The sequence below is a fragment of the Enoplosus armatus genome, chromosome 9 (assembly GCF_043641665.1).
Source record: "Enoplosus armatus isolate fEnoArm2 chromosome 9, fEnoArm2.hap1, whole genome shotgun sequence".
NCBI classification, from domain to species: Eukaryota; Metazoa; Chordata; class Actinopteri; order Centrarchiformes; family Enoplosidae; genus Enoplosus; species Enoplosus armatus.
In genome coordinates, this window is record NC_092188.1 from 7,955,995 (window position 1) to 7,974,397 (window position 18,403).

Genomic DNA, 18,403 nt, shown 5'->3' on the forward strand with positions numbered 1-18,403 from the left:
CAGGGAGGCAATGTGGAGTTAGGGTCTTTTAAGGGAGAAGTTCAAACACTGTCAACTTTGTCACCTGGCACACCTAGACAGATGCTGCTAGGGAGGCGGAACTTGTTTCCGAAGCTGGAGTATATTGGCTACTTAAATCTCTTGGACCACTGATCACAGCTGGATGTGGTCAGGTGTGGTCTGTGGTACTTCGGTGTGTGATGTAGCGAGGTACTATAGCTCCACGGTACGTCACAGCTGCTCAGAGTGCCGAAAAACATGTTATCACCACTATTTAGCTACTTTGGTTACTCTTTAAAATTGCAACCAGAGGGCAGCAAAGAATGCTTTTCAGCCTGGTGTTAAGTTAATCCTAAACCGTTCTTGGAGCTGGAAGCATGATCTTAGTCAACTTTCCATCAGTATATTCTTCTCCTTTTATTGGCTGCTGTGTGAAATGCTGCTGTTTTATAATGACCTCAACTTGGATTTGATAGAATTCCAACCAATGTGATACTAAACCCAATACATGTACATCATCACTGCTAATAAGATACTTGAACTGGACTGAGTTACTGAGGGGTCCAGCTAACTCTCATCTTGATACTTGAATAAAATGAGGCAGAATCAGACATGATGTTGCCAGTGGGAAGGCTGATATTTTTGTTTATATCCAGTAGGATCCATTTCTAGGTAGTTATTTAAGACATTACCTCCCTATAACCCTTAGTAGGGTAATAGTTCAGGAACACCAAGCCTGCACGGAGGAGCATGTAGAACTAGCTAGCTAATCAGCGTTTTACTCCCGTTTTACAGGAGAAGCTGACAAGACTTTTACACCCAATTAATATATATGTAAGATTATTCTAAAGCCTTTTAAAGAAAATCATACTACTTATTTATTTTCATCCAAGAGTGCTGCCGCTTGTCCTTCTGCTCCTGTTGAAACCTCTCAGCAGTGAATGTTCTAGTAAACATCAAAAAACTGCCAAATGTCATTCAAAGCTACATGTAACTTGAGAATATATTTGGGTAACACATTTTTAACATCAAGGTACTAGTATTACTTTGTACATATGTGCTTGGTAAATCATTGTCATTGTCCTTTAACAATAATTCAATGCAGTATAAATACAGTAATATATTGCAACACAAGAGTAACAATATACAGCACATACTGTACAGGTACATAGTATTATGAGGACTGACGTAAACTGTGAGTTTGTTTTTATTTTCTTTGTCTTGTATGATTTTTTTTTTTATTCATTATTTTTGTGCACAATGAGGCTTTCAGAAGAAAGTCCCATTGTTATTCCTATCTATGCCAAAAACCAATGCAATGTTACTCTGCACTAATCATGTGTAAGATGCATTAATTTTTATATTCAGTTTAATCTCTTTTGAATATATGTTTCATATTCTATATTATATTTTTTTGATTTTCATAAACTACATACAGTCGGTTGCTGGTTAGAAAGAAAACAGCCCTCCACTCTTAGGCTCATCTCAGGAAATGCCAATCTGAAAACTCAGGGAATACTTCAGATTGATTGGAAGGAGTCGAGGAGTGTTTATTCAAGATAAAGTAGGGGCTGAATGCTCATCAGCATTGGACAAGGAAGCCAAAGTAAAATTGGTTTGGGAAAGTATTGGTGCAACAGTTTCTCTTTTTACTTATAAGGAAAATATAAAGATTGTGGCCAAAAAAGCAATGATTACAAATGACGTGAAACTGAGATTTACACGCTTTTTGACTCTTATACTTTGTCAACTGTCCATGAACCCAGTGTGATGATGTTCTTTAAATTTTTTCCTCTTTTGACATAACTTGCCATGATGTGATATGAAGAAAATGTTCCGCTATTATTGTATTTTTTCCTCTATAATCGTTGTAGATGGGGATTTAGTAGAATATTGTTAAAGGGATTGGGGCTAGTAGTATATAATCTGGGGTTGTCTCATCTCAACACATGGCCGATACTTGGTGTTTCAGACTATCAATGCTTATGACAAAAAGAATGTGTCATGGATGACTTAACACTCAAATATTGTTTCATACTCTGCTGTTAGGTAGTGTCTATATACGTTTTCCAAGTTTAAAGGTTGCAGAAGCAAACATCGTTTTGATAATTTCACTCAGGATATGAAAGGATGAAAAGATTGTTGAAGTGCTCTGATTAGACAGAACGGTTTACTTCTCTGTGTATTTTTATTTTGAATTTACCACTTATGATTGCAGTGCCCGTGTATCCTCTAACTTAAACACTTTCCTTTCTCTCCATTTAAAAAAAGGGACACACATGGATGACTTTTATTCATCTCTGTGATTAACTTTCTTTAAAATCCCTGAAATGGCTGACTAACTCATCTTCAAACTCTTAATTGGATACTGACACCCATTATTTAGATAAAGGTTGAAAGACAGTTAAAGTGTTGTATTGTAATGTTTGCAATATTCTCCTGTACTTGATGATGTTTTCAAAGTATCATTTGGAAACTAAAGTCCATGAAAGACACTCTGATTGCAACAAACCTGTTTGACCCCCTCAATGGTGTGTTATTGTGATATGTTTGTCAGATGTTAGGTGAGTTAGATATACCTTGAAAATCCAGGGACCTATATGACTTTGTGCTCAGGGTAACATTTAAAGCACATCAAAGCATTCTGTGTCACAGTTTGCTTCATGTGTGCTTTTCATGGTACATCTTGTTTGTGACCATCAGCCATTTAACTTGTGGTGTTGTATCTTACCAGATAAATGGCTCGAGCTACTTCCAAAAAAAAAATGCATTTATTGCTAATGAATGTATCAATGTTTACTGCCATAAGACTACAACTATCTTGATCTATCTTATCTTGATTTAATGGCTAGTTTGTCAATGATGAGCAGCATGTAGGCTTTTCAAAGTATTACTGTGATTATGTTTCTATATGTAAAGATCTGCTCCATTTCCTAGTAAATATGTCAATATTCATGTGTCTCGTGTGTTTTTGCCTTCCTGCTCTTACAACAGAAATTGTAAACAACTAACATTACAACAAAAACACTTGCATTCAAAATCTTCTTGAAGTAAATGTTATTGGCAGCAGGATGTACTGCAGTATCAAAGGTAAAAGTATTCATGATGCAGAATGGCTCCTTACAAATGACCAGTCAAAAGGATTTTTGTAATAGTTGGCAACCCACGTTTTTCCTTTTAATGATTTATAATGACTCTATAAAGTCTTAAAAAAATAATTTTTAATACATTAATGAAGCCATTCATTACAACTTATAAACCATTTATAAAGTAGGCCATGTCATAGTTTATATGCTCAATAACTATGTTTTTTTTTATTTAAAATAATCTATTTATAATTGAAGGTAACTAGTAACTGTAATTTTGAAATAGATGTAGTGGTGTAAAAAGTACAATATTTAAATGCTGGAAATTTAGTTGATCTATCAATGAGTCAATCAACTGAAAAATGAATGGCCAGCAATTTGGTAGGCAAATGGATTAATCGTTCCTTTCAAGCAAAAAATTAGCTCCTTAAATTTGGGGCTTTTCTCCCTTAGCATGTCACGATATTTATTTGTGTTTTGGACTGTTATCTTGACAAAAGAAGACATAGACGTTGTAGTCTTATAGTACTTCCTTGAAGTTGAAGTATATGTATGAACATGTTTAAGTAGAAGCATCACAAAATTGTACATTACTTGAGTAAATGTGCATAGTTACAGTCCATCACTGTTAATAAGATTTTGTCCTATGGGTCATCATCTGAGGACATTTTCAGTTGGGTATGACTAAAAAAGAAAACACACAGGGTGTGCATGAGAAACATCTTCCATGAAGTGAAATGTCAAAGAAACAACCACTTCCTCTTTTTTCCTGACTGGCAACCCCATGAAACCAAAAGTACCGTAGCACGCCTCTAGCCATTAATAGCAGCAAGTTACCGCGTTTATCCACTAGGGGCGCTGTTCTCTGTTTATATTTTCAATGACACAACCTTATGGGTAAAATCCAATATGGCCGAGCAGTAAGAGGGATGTTACCAAAACTCACATTTCAAATGGCATATATGTTTGCACAGCGGTGTTGCTTCTATATTTCGAAGTGAACTCTTGTGTCGCGATGTGGCTGCCACTTCACACGGTCGGTTTAAGAAGCCAGACAGTCTACAGAAGAAGCTTCGCCGCTGCTCTTTTAAAATGTTCACGGCACAGGGATGTTGCAAACGTTTCTCTCTTCAGTCATTCAGCTGGACTTGCAGCACAAACGTGCAAGGCTCTTCTTTACAGAAAACACGGAGACCCTTCCCAAGTCGTCCAGTAAGAGTTCTCGTCTAAATAAACATTAAACATATCGTTTATTCGTTTCAGTGACCATGCAACTGTCTCCCACTATCCCATAGTTTAACGGAGGTGGGGCGGTTAACAAGACGTACAATAGCCAAACCAACCACTTGGTCTATATTCTTGAAGTCTTTTCTGTTTTATAATGGAAAAATACAGTTTGAAAACACTTTTGATAAAGCATATATCTCACCTTTGTATCGCTAGTCCAAGTAAGTTTACTAGCGGGTCGTCTTCTTCGCCTTATTACGGTGTGCCATGCCGTAATGGAATCATTACTGCCCCTTGAGGTCGGAGGGCGAAAAAACACCCACTGATACTTCACGGTTGGTCAGAACCGCAGCTCTAGTGGCTGTTTTCTCTCCAACGGCCACAAGGGGCACCAACGAGCCCATTCCACACTCGAAAACTCTGTGTTTTCAAACAGTATTTTTCGGTTTTACAAGAGAAAATAATTAAAGGCTGAAGGCTAATTGGTTGGTTTGCCAAATATATGTCTGGTACACCAGGAACCACAATGGAAACACTCCCAGAACTCTGTCGTTCTATCTGTGACCAAGTCTGATGTTCAGTCTGTCACCAAACCATACCAGAAACTACATGGCATATGCAGGTTTTTGTATAAATAATGATTTAATGTACAGAATGACATGAGTATTTTTTGTTTGCCAGGTTGGAGGATGTAGATCTGCCCCTGATGGGTGCAAAGGATGTCCTGGTTAAAATGCTTGCAGCTCCAATAAACCCATCTGACATCAACATGATTCAAGGTATTTGGTTTGTTGTTTACCTCACAGCACTTGTGCAGCAGCCTTTTTTGAAAGCAGCTCTACAAACAGGAACAAGATAGCCAAGAAACCCAACACAGTATATACGTTTGTATGGTGTGAAGATCAGTTGTTTATCTGACAGTGTTTTTTCAGGTACTTATGCTATCTTGCCTGACCTCCCTGCTGTTGGAGGCAATGAGGGAGTGGCCCAGGTCATAGAGGTGGGCAGCCAGGTGAAGTCCCTCAAAGCAGGAGACTGGATCATTCCAAAAGATGCTGGTCTAGGTGAATTACAGCTTGATTTACATGAATGAGTTCACATGTCTCCAAACATGAGATCTGAAGAGTTTTGTGCATTTGTGTGAGCAGGGACATGGAGGACAGAGGCAGTGCTAGCTGAGGACGATGTCATCTCGCTGCCAAATGACATTCCCTTGTTGTCTGCTGCCACACTGGGAGTAAATCCCTGCACTGCCTTCAGGATGCTCTCAGACTTTGAAGATCTCAAGCCAGGTAATCATTTTTTCATACATTTGCCATTTTGAGAATAATGTGTGTATATATATATATATATATATAAATATATATATATATATGTATAATAGAGTCCCAATATATATATATGGATTATAATTATTGATGCATTAATGTGTACATCACTTTAATATTGCAGCTGGTAAATGTGGTACTAACTATATATAAATTACTTTATATACGGCTGGATAGCTATGTATTTTGTATTATTAAGTGATCAAATACATATAGTGGAATAAAAAGTACAACATTTGCCCCTGAATTGTAGTGGAGTAGAAGTATAAAGTAGCATAAAATGGAAATACTTAAGTTAAGTAAAAGTACCTCAAAATTGTACTTAAGTACAGTACTAAATGTACTTACTTTCCACCACTGGCCACTAGATTGATGAAATCATCAGCACCCTGGTTGAAGAAACTCTCAGTAATAATGTAATAACAATATTTTGAAGAACTAGAAAGTTATGTCTAAAAACGTGACATGCTGCGCAGTAATCTTAGCCATCATGTGGCTGTTTCCCTCAATCTGTTGTCCTTGCAGGTGATTCTGTGATCCAGAACGCAGCCAACAGTGGAGTTGGACAGGCTGTAATACAGATTGCTGCTGCAAGAGGAATAAACACTATCAACGTCATCAGAGACAGGTGAACTCAGTCACATTAGATAAACTCTTAAATGGCTGCATTTTTAGATATTGCGGGTAAATAACTGACTGGTTACACTTCACCATTCTTTCCTACTAAGTATATCAAGTCTTTTCAGGAGACAACTTTTCAGTCCTAATCATTGACCCAGGTTATCAGTCTGTCCCTGTAGGCCACCTGACTGTTAGATAGTGTGGTCTTTTGTCCAAGAGTAACTCCAAGAGTTTTTTGTGTGCTGGAATTTATGACTGTTATGGACTTCTTCCTTGTGTCTTCCTTTTCAAAGGCCAGAGTTCACACAGCTCAGTGATAGGCTGAAGGCCATCGGAGCAACTCATGTGATCAGAGAAGAGGCACTGAGGCGGCCTGAGATTAAGGAACTGTTCAAGGTCTGTGACCGATTAAAATATCTGATCATGTGGCTTTGGCTATTGGTGAATTAACACAGTCGCAATATCATTATGTTCCTTTTTCTTTTAAAAAGGCCTGCTCAAAGCCTAAACTGGCACTGAATGGAGTCGGAGGAAAGAGTGCAACAGAACTGCTCCGTCATCTTCAGTGAGGAAGCTGAATTATCTTTGTTGACATGATATAATATATTACACTGAAGAGAAATCTGATCATAAAATGCCATAATTCCCATGCGTTCCAGGTTTGGAGGATCTATGGTGACATACGGAGGGATGGCCAAACAGCCAGTTACTGTCCCTGTGGTAAGATGAAACCTCCTACGGTTTCCCAGATTTAACACTTTTTTATCAGTACTCTCACTAAACTTGTTCTCTCCAGAGCGCTCTTATTTTCAAGGATGTGAAGGTTCGAGGATTTTGGGTCACACAGTGGAAGAAAGATCACTCAAACGGTGAGTCTGCAAGAAGTTTCCTCTTTCACAGTTCAAGATACCCAAATAAAGTCTTTTAAAATGGATTTAATGAGCAATTACACTGACTTTCTCCTTAGATGGGAGGGCATTCAGAGCCATGCTGGATGAATTGTGCTACCTCATCCAGCAGGGAAAGTTGACAGCTCCTGCCTGCACCGAGTTGGGCCTCCAAGACTACAGCAAAGCTCTGGATGCAGCCATGCAGCCTTTCACTTCAGCTAAACAGGTCCTGATCATGTGAACAGACTCATCAGTTAATCACTTTACTGTCATTACCCAAATGTATGAACTGAAGTGAAACTACAGGAGTGCCACATTATTGTGGTCAACCAAATAAACTGCTCAAGCACACACTCAGTAAAAGTGTCTTCATAGCAGGCTCAAAGTCCAGTATCTGTCATGTTATTCAGTGACATTTTGAGTTCCCTTAACTTTACTGGCAGTAATTAAAAACTCATTAAATCTTTATATAGAGATATGGGATAACATGAAGCATTATAGAGCCCAGATAATGCAGATTTATCTGATATGTTTAGAACAGTTTGCATTAGTTCTACATTATATGGACATGAATAAGTGCAATTGATATTAATCAACAGATTTACTGTTGAGATAATACTGATATTCACGGGGCATTGAATCTAGCTGTTAACATAACATTCAACCAACTGTTGTAGCCATTTTATTAAATAGATACAGTAGAGTGAGACAGGAAAGTCTGGATCTGATCCAGAACATCACAGTTGAATGATATGTACTTCTGCCTTTTGAGCCACATGAATACCACATAGTTTTTCTATTGACTGGAAACTAAATATTCAACCAGTACCAATAAACCAAGGTAAAGAGGCCACACCAAAGATTGCTGAAGCCAAAGGTTGTTTTTTCCCCTGCTTAAGTACATCTAATCCGTGACTCACTTAAATTATAGATGTCATATAATCTAAAACATGATTGTCAGATATTGTCATTTAAAACAAATATTTACATTACCACAATGCTCTTGATCTTGATTTTCAGTTTTCTGTCCAATGAATAATATATTTTAAATATCATGATGATCATTACCGATTGGCCAGCACCAGACTTAAAGCCACAGAGAGGACCGGCAGCAACCCACCATGAATGGCAGATGCCCCTTCTTTTTCCAGACAGCGTTCATACCTGTCAAAGTCTACCTCTCTGGCTGCACACACGTGGTCGACACGACAGGCGCTGTCACACTCCGTCAGGTCATAGCTGACAGAGTTGAACTCGTAGTACTTCTGTAGGTAGCAGCGGTCATTAGCAATGCGCTCCAGAACCTGATGCATGGAAGCTGGGGATGCGTCTGGTACTCTGAAGCTCTCTGTGAGCCGATACTCCTTTTCCCAGCGTCCGCGGGCTGCATTGGCGTGAGTCAGGTTCAGATAATAAGTCACCACATCCTGAGAGTGTTCAAAAAACAGAAACCAGAACAATAGGTGCTTGCGTGGAAGTTGCACAAAATACAAATAGGATGTATATTGCAGCGTAGAAAGGCTCCTAAACATATTTGAATGGAAATGACACAGACTGGCCTTGACTTACTTTGACCAGGAGTGTTTGGGTGTCATATTCAAAGACCCGAATCCCAGGATTGTTGGCTCCATCCGCGACTCCAGGAAGTGTTGTTTTCCACGGTGTGACACCTGGGCTGAGGAAAATTGTACTGATAGGAGAGTCTGTAGAAACAGAAGGGCCATCAGCTCTGATTACCACAGTGTCATGTGCCAAAAGGAAATAGGTAACATCTGGACACTTGTGAGAGCAGTAACAGTCTAACCTTACCCTCTGAGTTGTAGAACATTCGGAAGCTGTCAGTATGATGATGGCCAAAGAACTGTCCCAGTATGACCGAATGATGCTTCTGAATTAAATTCAAGTATAGCTGGTTGAATTTAGGTGTGAACCACGGCTTACTCCTCTTCTTCTCAAAGGAACCTGGGGGAACGTGGCCAATGATGTACACCTGGTAAGCAACCAATGTGGAGTTAGCAAAAAGAATCAGTAGCCTGAGTTTTACTATTTGAATCTATTCATTTATTTTTTTGCAAAGCATGAGTTAATTTGAGCTGGAGCACCCTGCCAGGGCTCAGATTCTGGGAGTGTCTGGTCGAAAATGTCTCTTTTCCATGAGACAATTACTCATACAGGGGATGCAGACTTAAAGTACTCCTCCTGTTTACCCTATTTACTCAGCGTTAAAAAGAGAAATGATGTATTGAAGGTGCTTTGCCTTTTCCTTGTTGTTGGCAGCCTCTGAAAGAACCCGGTCGGCCCAGCTGAACTGGCCCGCTGGGTCATCTATGTCCTGGGTCAGCTTGTTCTGGTCATAGTAGAGATTAGTGTTGAGGACCAGAATCCTGAAACCTGTTCGATTCAGCAGCTTTTCAGTGTAATATCCACCTATGTAAAGAAAAATGTTGAGAAAGAAAAGAAAATGCATGACACAATTTGACGAGCTTTCAAATGTATAATTTGTGTTTTATGTACAATTTGTGCCATAAGGTGATGATTCCTAGGAAAGCACTTGCATTAATATCAAAAGAACAAATCCCAAAGTATGACAGGAGGCTCTATCCACCTTTTTTAAATGTTCCTTGGGACTCTGGATCCAACCAGTCCTGCCACATTTCTGCTGTTTGGTCATACATGTAGCTTGGGGCTGCAGGAAGCTGGCTCTTAGGGTGGTAGTCATGGTTGCCCAGGGCAGAGTACACTTTAGTGTCTTAGGAAGGCAAAAATGTAAAGCTTTCATCATTAATATGAATTGATAAGTATATGTTGATCTCTGATGTTTTCTCCCTTAAATACACATGATGTCTCTTGACCTCACACTTACTTGGAAACACCTGATGTATCATGTGGGTAAGATTGCTGATAATGAGGAGCACTGCCTCTTCTCCCAGATCCTCATTGGGTACATGTGGTGTGTCATCTCTGAGAAGCAAAACAATAGATAGTAGATAGGTTTTAGGAATAAATACGGAGTGGGGAAAATGAGGATTTCTTGGGCTTAAGAAAAAGGTTCACTAAAGTAGAGTAGGGATGTAATTTACAATGGTGGTCCAAAGCAATATCCTTTCAGTGAGACAAGACTTCCAAGCTGTACCACGAGTGCATGATTTCTCGTCAAAAAAAAAAAAAAATACGTAAACACGATGATTATGAAGCCGCACATGCATTTGTCTCTGATGGATTTGGGACTCAACAAGCCAGCACCATGTCAGCAGGATTCATGAAAAAATATTACAATCAGCCTAAAGCAGATACATACCCTGTCCATACGATGAAGTCCGGGTCTGGTAGAATATCCTTCATGGCATACACAGAGGAGTTTATAAGATGCCATGGCGAGTCACAAGCATAGTCTCCAAATGTCCCTGCATTGGCTGCTGGTCGTTTGCCGCTTGATGCGCACACAAGTTCAGGATTATCGGTCAGTTGGTATGTCGGGTCCCAGTGCAGATCCGTGATGTGCCAAAAGTTTCCTGGATAAAAACGATGCGTAATTGCGCACACGAGGTTGTCGCTGCACTATGACAGGAGCAGTTAAAGAAATATAGACCACAATATGGTCTTTTGGCTACTTACCTGACCGCGCAAGAATCTCTTTGAAAAGCAGTAAAGACAGGACCAGCGTTACTTTGGACATGTTGAACTCTTTGAGGAAAGCAAACATCAGACAAAAGTCAAGTCGAGGTTTGAGAGGTAAGTCTATAAAGGGAAGATAAGATACAGCTATTCATGACGCGTCTTTGGTCTGAAGGTGGTCCATTTCTCTTCAAGTGAGACACTTTAATGTTTCCTCTATTGTAAAAATGTCAATTTGGTCTATAAAATGAACATTTACAGTCTCTGATAGCCTATCATGTAGGCTACACCATGCCTATAATACAGACTTTCATACGTAATCGTGCAATTTTTTAATTAAAAGAAGTAGCCGCTATATTAAAGGATTTTTGGCAGCAGACTCTGAACACACCTACTGTAGTGTAAAACAGTAGGCCATGAGGCAAGATTCTGTATCGTGGAATTACTCAAAAGATTTAATTCAATAGATGATTGAAGCAGTGTAATGACTAGACAATACGTATTTATAGGCTACAGATTTGATGCCATAAAAAGGCATCAGATATACTAATCCGGGTACTTGAGTGCCGAATCCCTCCATACAAACTATTTTTATGAAGGCTAAAGATAAAATCAGTAGACCTACTTTCACAGTTGCTCTCAGCACAAATGGGTGCATGTTTGTATTTTCTTTAATCGGCATGTTAATGCTTCCATTTTTGTTACGTTGTAAATGTAATATTTCTTTGAATATAAAAAAGGTTTGGAGGTGCTTATGCTGCCTTCGGGTGATGCTCGTACGTCCAAGAGTGAAGGGTTGTAAATTTATGGACTATTAACTGTAGCGGATTGATTTCTTTGAAATTGTTACAGGAAGCAAATATCTCTCCTTACAGTTGATTTTTGACAGTAAGATGCTAATTAAGCAGAACAATGTTTAAAAAGTAGATATTAGGTAGACATTTTAGAATACCAAAATTGTTGAAGCTTGCCGCCTAACTGAGAAGTGTATATTATTTACTAAGACTTTCGAAGTGCAGTGTAGATGATGCTCACGCAGCAGTTAACACGGATGGAGCGATATAGTAAATTGTCAGCACCCGCAATATTTCCAAGAGGACATGAAAGCAGCAAAACCTTGAATTGCCTATTTGTGTGACTTATTGTACCCCCAATTTAGTATTTCAGGCACTCGTTACTCTAAGATTGTGTGCCGCCTCCAACAAGCTATATGAGTCAAAATCTCGAGTAAATATACACATATTTGAGACTTAGCGTTGTCAATCATAGCGATAAAGACGCTATTTGTACACATCCAGAGATGAACGACTGTCTGACAAGCGAAACTCAGGGCTGTAACATTTACAGGCCGTCTGTATCACTTTCGCGGGACTTCTGCTACACGCATGCGCTGTTTATTGAGTTTAGCGCGCGGGAGTACACTAGGAAGGAGTCTACAAAACTGCGTGCGGCTATCGTCCCTGCTCCACAGTGTCAGTGACATTTCAGATTTGATTTTATTAACTTAATTACAAGGTGCCAACATGTGGAATCAGGGTAAGTTTAATGTACACACTGTTGTGTTCATAAAGTGGTCAGGTCGGCTTGTTGATGTGGTCGGGCTGCGGCTAACGTTAGCTTGACTAATAACTTGCCTCTTTGTTGTTGTGTCTTTGACGTTAACGTCAGTCGGCGAAAATAATAGTGTTTTAAATGGAAAGTATGACGAATAAACGGCTCCTCATCTCAGCTGTCATCTTCCTTTTTGCTTTTTCAGGAGGATACAATGAGTCTAGTATGGTCGGAGGTTACACTCAGTCTCCAGGAGGTTTTGCATCACCTTCCCTATCCCAGGGAGGAGAGAAGAAAGGGGTTTGTACTGAAGTCTACACTACAACGTCTTTGTAATGCACTGGAAACTTGAAACAGACATAGAGCAATTCAATTGAGCTCAATGTTCATCAAAACAACACCATCCCTTAAATTGTACTTTCACATTTTAAATAGATTAAGTTTATCCATCTATCATAAGCTTGGTCCGTATTTCCCAATTTACACATTTGTGCACATATTCCTGTGTAACGTTACTGATGGAGACAGTTGGATGGTGAGGCATAGCAGTTAACCTATGTGTGTATATGTTTTGCAGAGAACCCGCGCCACACAGATAATCCCCTGCACAGTGTCTCAGCTGATGTCTGCTTCTCAGGCTGATGAGGCCTTCAAAGTAGGAGATGTGGAAGTTGCCCAGGTAAGCAAAGCAGGGATTGCAAGGTGGCAGCACATGAAAATAACTATCAATTGTGTCCAGTGGTGCAATTGCATTGGGACTGCAACTAATGATTATTATTTCTATCATTTTCTTTTCTTTTTGGCTTCTAAACGGGGTCATGACAGCAAAAATGTCAGAAAGTAGGAAAAGATGCCTAGCTATTTCCCTGAGCCCTAGTTGATGTCTTTATTTTACTTGTTTTGTTCAAACAACAGTGTAAAACCCAAAGATATTTAATTTATAATGGTATAAAAAGAGAGAGGCAGCAAATCCCAATTTGAAAGCTAAAACTAGCAAATGTTTAGTATTTTTGTTTGAGAAATTGACCATTAGATATTATTAGAAAAGGGAGAACATTTCCCAAAACACCCACAACCTGCGTTGATCAACTAATAGTTTAGTTTAGTTTATTTGCACATACATCTAAATTAAACAGTAAGAATGAAACATTGTGCAGGAGTGTTTAGAAGCCTAAAGTGCCTTATGAAGATACCTCCCCTATAAAATATCAGTAGTTATACCTGAAAAAGATAAATAAATAAAGACAATTTTAGGAAAAAAAAGATGAATTGATTAATGCCACATGTACTAAATCAAGAGATGATGCACTGCAGCATATTATTACACCCCTATAATAAGAATGTAGCCATTTAACTTTCTCGATCTCGCTGTTGGATAACAGTTCATGCTCTGTGTCATAGGTTACCATAGTGGGGGTCATCAGGAGCACAGACAAATCCATGACCAACATCCAGTACAAGGTCGATGACATGACGGGTGCTCCCATGGATGTGAAGCAGTGGGTTGACACAGAGGTCAGTGAGGGAGCTTTTACCCTTGCATAAACAATTTTAAAATTGCATGAACCTTTTGTCAGTAAAATGTAAATGTTTGATAAATAAAACTAAATACAGAGAAGTCCGCATTTTTGTATGAAGTAATAGTTACAAGAATAATCATTACTGACCATCTCTGGTGAGCAATGAATTTCACTTCAAGTTTATTATTAACCTGAAGGAGTTTTTTGACGGGAAAAGGTCAATGTGCATGAGGTCACATAAATGTATAATGTGGAATATATACATTAATAACAGAGACACCTATACCAGCATGAATTAAGATCCAGACCAAATGTAACATGTGATGGAAGGTGCCTTTTTGCCACAAGTATGTACTAACTCAACATATTCCTGTTGAACAATTGAACATTGTTTTATTATTCCTTGTTCAGAAGCTGTAGCATATCTTTGTTTGGTAAACTACACAAATAAATACTCTTAGCAACAAGGTTGTTTTGGTTTTTATAGGACCCCAGCGTGGACAGCACTGTCCTGCCTCCAGGCACGTATGTCAAAGTTTCTGGCAATCTGCGTTCCTTCCAGGTGAGTTTACTTTCTTATAAGCCTCTCCACAGTACCCAGAAACAAAGAGGAACTTGGCTTTAATGATCCCTTGCGAGGCACGATCATATGAAATTTAAGTTGCCGGTAGATGTAAGCTTGTTTCATGAGCAGTTGTAGTCTGAAAGTCTCATGTTTTGGAACTGTTATTCTCATTTTATAGCATATGTTTTGGTGTGCCATGTGTCTGAATTTTACTTTGTTCAACACATGCAATGCAGTTTGTCATGAGGAAGATGTGTAGAGATGGCTTGCAGAGCTGTTCACTCACTGTAGTTCCCCTGTGAACTCAGCTGTCTCAAGATTGACTGAGGGTGCGTGTCTTTGACTTCCTTCTCTCAGAACCACAGATCTGTTGTGGCATTCGGGGTCAGACCCCTGGAGGACATGAATGAAATCACCTCACATATGCTGGAGGTTGTCCAAGCGCACATGGCACTCAGCAAACCTCAGGTGAGAAGCATAAGCCTCAGCAGCCTTTATTGTTGTTGCAAACACAGAAAGTGAGGATGTCATGTTCGCTATAAGCTATTAAATACTATATGTTAAAGAATGCCTCGTTTCAGGTAGTATTGGATATCAGCTACGCATAACCATGCCCTCACTTTGAAGATACTGTTTTTCTGTTTGGGGATGTTCTTTGTGCTGTTACCAGGAAATGGGTCAAAACTATTAAGTTTTGTTTCTCTTTCAGTCGAGTGCTGGAGGAGGAACGAGCAGTAACGTCACAGCCATGTCACGGCCAGGCATAGAAAGCACAGGAGGGAGCTATGCAGGTGCTAACGACATGACTAACAATGGTTTAAGTGCAAACCAGAATCAGGTAAGCCTAAATGATGTATTAATATTAGAATTTTAGAATACACTACTTTTAGAAAGGTTTGCTCCATTATTATATAGATAACCACTCAGGGTCAGGTCTAGGTATCTAGGACACACTAACACTGACATTGAAACTTTAAACTGTCATTAATGAATTTGACTGTTCATTAATGGACTTGCCAATTAAACATTTCAACAAAAAACAGCAATACATTTTCAACTTCTTAATTTTTTACTTTCCACAATTACAAATGTTGAGAGCTTTAAGTAGATATAAAAATTGTGGATGATTTGTCAAGCCAACAGCTTCATTTTCACATGCACAGAAAAACAAGTTCCATCACACAAGAGTGTCACACACTTACTACCCCTACTTACTGTAACTATGAATTGCATGGAAATAGCTTAGTCAGAAAAAGAAGTCATGGTTTCAAAAAGAGAGGTTGCTAGAGTTTAAGGATGCTTTTGTATTTGCAGTTTGAATGACACTGTGTGCATGTTTTAATATGTCATTGTTTGTCTCACAAGGTGCTGAGTTTGATAAGAAGCTGCCCAGACCCGCAGGGCATCAGCATTCAGGACCTGAAGCAGAGACTCAGTGGCATAAGTCTGGCTGTCATCAAGTAAGAGAAGTCGTGAAGGGAAAAATAAAATTGGCATTGTGGTGTTTTAGCGAATTTGGACAGTAAAGTAATTTACTCTATTACAACCAAAGAAAATGAAAAGCAGAGCATTGAATTATTGAGTGACTTTTTGGGGGCTGCTCATTCACACTGAATTTGCACTGTGGTCATTGAATTCTTCTCAGTTTAGTTAAAGAAGAGACAAAAGCGGTGCCATCTTTTCAAACTAAGTATATTGTAACTGCAGTTTTATGTCACTTTTACACATGACTCATAGTCATGTTTATTCACATGAGCTGGCTTGCCCACAGAAGTATTGCATCATTGGACTGCTACAGCTATTTAAAATGGTTGCATAGACCACTTTGTTCACAGAGTGGCTAGCCCTCGTGATCCGTAGCAGATCATGTTAAACTCCCAAACACTTCCAAAATCAAGTGGGTATCATCAGTTAAAGCCTTTTTAGTACTAAATTCCCCCTTTGTGTCAGTGTTTCGGTGCTGAACTGCAGTGCAGGGATGGTAACAAAACACAAATGGGTTGGGTTGCCTGAGTCCAAAACCTTGAAATATTGACCAAGAAAAGCAAACAAACAAATTCTCACATTTGAGAACCTGGAGCCATCAATTGTTTTGCATTTTGGCTTGAAAAATGACTCAAACGATTATCATTATCAAAATAGTTGCCAGTTAATTTTCTCTCAAATGACTAATCATTGAAACTCCAACTGTAAATGTGTTAAAAAGCTATCTCTTCAGTAAAGATAGCGGAAATCAGAAGTCTCAGACTATTTGATAAGTTAAAGAGTTTTATTTGCATTGCTTGAAGTTTATATGAAAAAGTGCTTCAAAAAGACTATTAATTTTTCTGTTTGTGCTCTAACAGGCAAGCAGTGGAATTCCTAAGCAATGAAGGTCACATCTTTTCCACCATTGACGAAGACCACTACAAATCAACAGACAATGATGATTAGAAATCTTCACCTTCTTAACACCAGTGGGGTTACTTATTTGAACTGAACCTGATACATGGTTAAGGTTTGGCGAGACCTTTGGTTCACACATTCTGTATTCCTGAGGTTGCTTCTGCTATTTTGCAAGTCCCAAAGGTGTTGCTGTTGAAGAAGCTGTTGTTAGCAGTCAATACTAATATTCTGTACTTCCAACCTCTACATTGTAAAGCATTTTGTAATTTTAAAGACTTGGAACATCAGTACTTATTTTTGTGTATGTAACTTTCTTTTGCCAAAATTAAAAGATTATACAAGAAATACAGTTGGGGCATCTTTTAGGAAGCTTTTTATCATTTACACATACACATTTTAAATTGTGTTTTTTTTAAGTTGGTTATTTATTATACAGTCTTGTACAGTGCATTTAGAAATTATTCAAGCCTTTTCACTTTTCCACATTTTGTCGCATTACACCTCTAAATAACCCCCTCTATCCATGCACAATCCCAGGATGAACAAGCAAGTTTATTAAGATTTAAATACAGAAATACTTAATTGACATGGGTATTCACACCTTTAGTTTTGACACCTCTAACTGAATTTTGCATCTTGTATCTTAGGGTCACACTTAAGATGTTTGTCTTTAATGGTGTCCACCTATGTCCGGGCATGATGCTGAAATGTAGGCCAACACATCTGTCTATAAGGTCCCACACAATTAAAAACGGTTTTAACTAAATTGTAATAATTCGAATAGGTCTGACGGCATTCTGAATTTTTCTGATAATAGATGTCAAAATTTAACTCCAGACAAATTAAAATCCAGTTTGTTTGTCATTGAATTAATGGTTTCTGCCTTAAAAGAAATTATGAAGAGAGATGGTACACTAAATTTACTTTTGTATTATTTTGTTATCTCTTTGGCAGTGACTTTAAAATTGGAGGGCCCATTAGGCAAAAAAAGTTGCAAAGCCTACAGTCATTTCTTTGGGAAAATGTTGCGAGTCCACAGTACAGTAAAGAATTGAAAAGTAACACCACCAATGACTCATTCAAATGGAATAAATAAGAAAAAAAACAGGATTTGATACAATGGGCAACACTGTATTCTCAGATCCTTAGTTTGCAGTGGCCCCTGGTAGAGCTTCTGCTATTGCTAAAATTAGAGTCCATGACCATATAAGAAGCTGCAGAGTTGCCATTTTGTTGGCTTTGTGTTTAAGACAGTTGCTTCCTAGCAAGGACTGGTTTCAGAATCAGAAATACTTTATTGATCCCCGGGGGGAAACTCTGTTTAGAGTTTGCATATATACTGTAGGAGTTTGACATATACATTAAATGCCTGTACAATCAAATGTAACTCATTACTACCTCTGTGAAGCTTATAAGTGCATTATACTGTAGAGTGTTGCTGTTGTTTGTTCCAAGATGGACTCTATATTGTACAGTAACTGCTTAGTATTGCACAATATAATGGTGTTGTATGCAAAACTACAAGCTACAGCCCCTAAAACTACCATATAGTTCAATCAACTATTTGTTGACAAGTTTGAACAAAAAGTACGAAGGTACTATATCATATTTCAGC

The 18,403-nt window shown here is 38.6% G+C and overlaps 3 protein-coding genes across 4 annotated transcripts; 2 read left to right on the forward strand and 1 right to left on the reverse strand.

The window, feature by feature from the left end:
* Positions 1-4,009: 4,009 nt before the first annotated feature.
* mecr (mitochondrial trans-2-enoyl-CoA reductase) lies at positions 4,010-7,503 on the forward strand. Its single transcript, XM_070912018.1, has 10 exons — positions 4,010-4,298; positions 4,995-5,092; positions 5,246-5,377; positions 5,462-5,605; positions 6,167-6,269; positions 6,556-6,658; positions 6,754-6,827; positions 6,922-6,982; positions 7,059-7,131; positions 7,230-7,503. The coding sequence occupies exons 1-10, from the start codon at positions 4,102-4,104 to the stop codon at positions 7,391-7,393; spliced, it is 1,149 nt and encodes a 382-aa protein (XP_070768119.1). The 5' UTR covers positions 4,010-4,101; the 3' UTR covers positions 7,394-7,503.
* Positions 7,504-8,216: 713 nt separating this feature from the next.
* On the reverse strand, positions 8,217-10,855 carry smpdl3b (sphingomyelin phosphodiesterase acid like 3B). Its single transcript, XM_070911890.1, has 8 exons — positions 10,768-10,855; positions 10,451-10,664; positions 10,016-10,113; positions 9,758-9,901; positions 9,410-9,579; positions 8,962-9,142; positions 8,722-8,855; positions 8,217-8,579 (listed from the first exon to the last, which is right to left on the reverse strand). The coding sequence occupies exons 1-8, from the start codon at positions 10,853-10,855 to the stop codon at positions 8,217-8,219; spliced, it is 1,392 nt and encodes a 463-aa protein (XP_070767991.1).
* Positions 10,856-12,198: 1,343 nt separating this feature from the next.
* Positions 12,199-17,126, forward strand: rpa2 (replication protein A2). Of its 2 annotated transcripts, none has more exons than XM_070911892.1 (9): positions 12,199-12,239; positions 12,524-12,618; positions 12,896-12,997; positions 13,720-13,833; positions 14,326-14,400; positions 14,761-14,871; positions 15,113-15,241; positions 15,769-15,863; positions 16,749-17,126. In XM_070911892.1, the coding sequence occupies exons 2-9, from the start codon at positions 12,544-12,546 to the stop codon at positions 16,834-16,836; spliced, it is 789 nt and encodes a 262-aa protein (XP_070767993.1). In that variant the 5' UTR covers positions 12,199-12,239; positions 12,524-12,543; the 3' UTR covers positions 16,837-17,126. The 2 variants fall into 2 exon arrangements, with proteins under 2 accessions (XP_070767993.1, XP_070767992.1); XM_070911891.1 differs by having other exon boundaries at positions 12,206-12,303.
* Positions 17,127-18,403: the final 1,277 nt, after the last annotated feature.

What these genes read in the sequence shown, in the direction of transcription:
- rpa2 (XM_070911891.1), top strand. An exon ending in GCAATCTGCGTTCCTTCCAG is followed by an intron (nt 14,401 to 14,760) that starts GTGAGTTTACTT and finishes TCCTTCTCTCAG; the next exon opens with AACCACAGATCTGTTGTGGC. An exon ending in TAAGTGCAAACCAGAATCAG is followed by an intron (nt 15,242 to 15,768) that starts GTAAGCCTAAAT and finishes TTGTCTCACAAG; the next exon opens with GTGCTGAGTTTGATAAGAAG.
- smpdl3b (XM_070911890.1), bottom strand. Translation starts at nt 10,855, where the DNA reads ATGTTTGCTTTCCTCAAAGAGTTCAACATGTCCAAAGTAACGCTGGTC. An exon ending in AATGTTCTACAACTCAGAGG is followed by an intron (nt 8,856 to 8,961) that starts GTAAGGTTAGAC and finishes CTGTTTCTACAG; the next exon opens with ACTCTCCTATCAGTACAATT. An exon ending in CCCAAACACTCCTGGTCAAA is followed by an intron (nt 8,580 to 8,721) that starts GTAAGTCAAGGC and finishes GAACACTCTCAG; the next exon opens with GATGTGGTGACTTATTATCT.
- mecr (XM_070912018.1), top strand. Translation starts at nt 4,102, where the DNA reads ATGTGGCTGCCACTTCACACGGTCGGTTTAAGAAGCCAGACAGTCTAC. An exon ending in CTTTGAAGATCTCAAGCCAG is followed by an intron (nt 5,606 to 6,166) that starts GTAATCATTTTT and finishes TTGTCCTTGCAG; the next exon opens with GTGATTCTGTGATCCAGAAC. An exon ending in AGATTAAGGAACTGTTCAAG is followed by an intron (nt 6,659 to 6,753) that starts GTCTGTGACCGA and finishes TCTTTTAAAAAG; the next exon opens with GCCTGCTCAAAGCCTAAACT.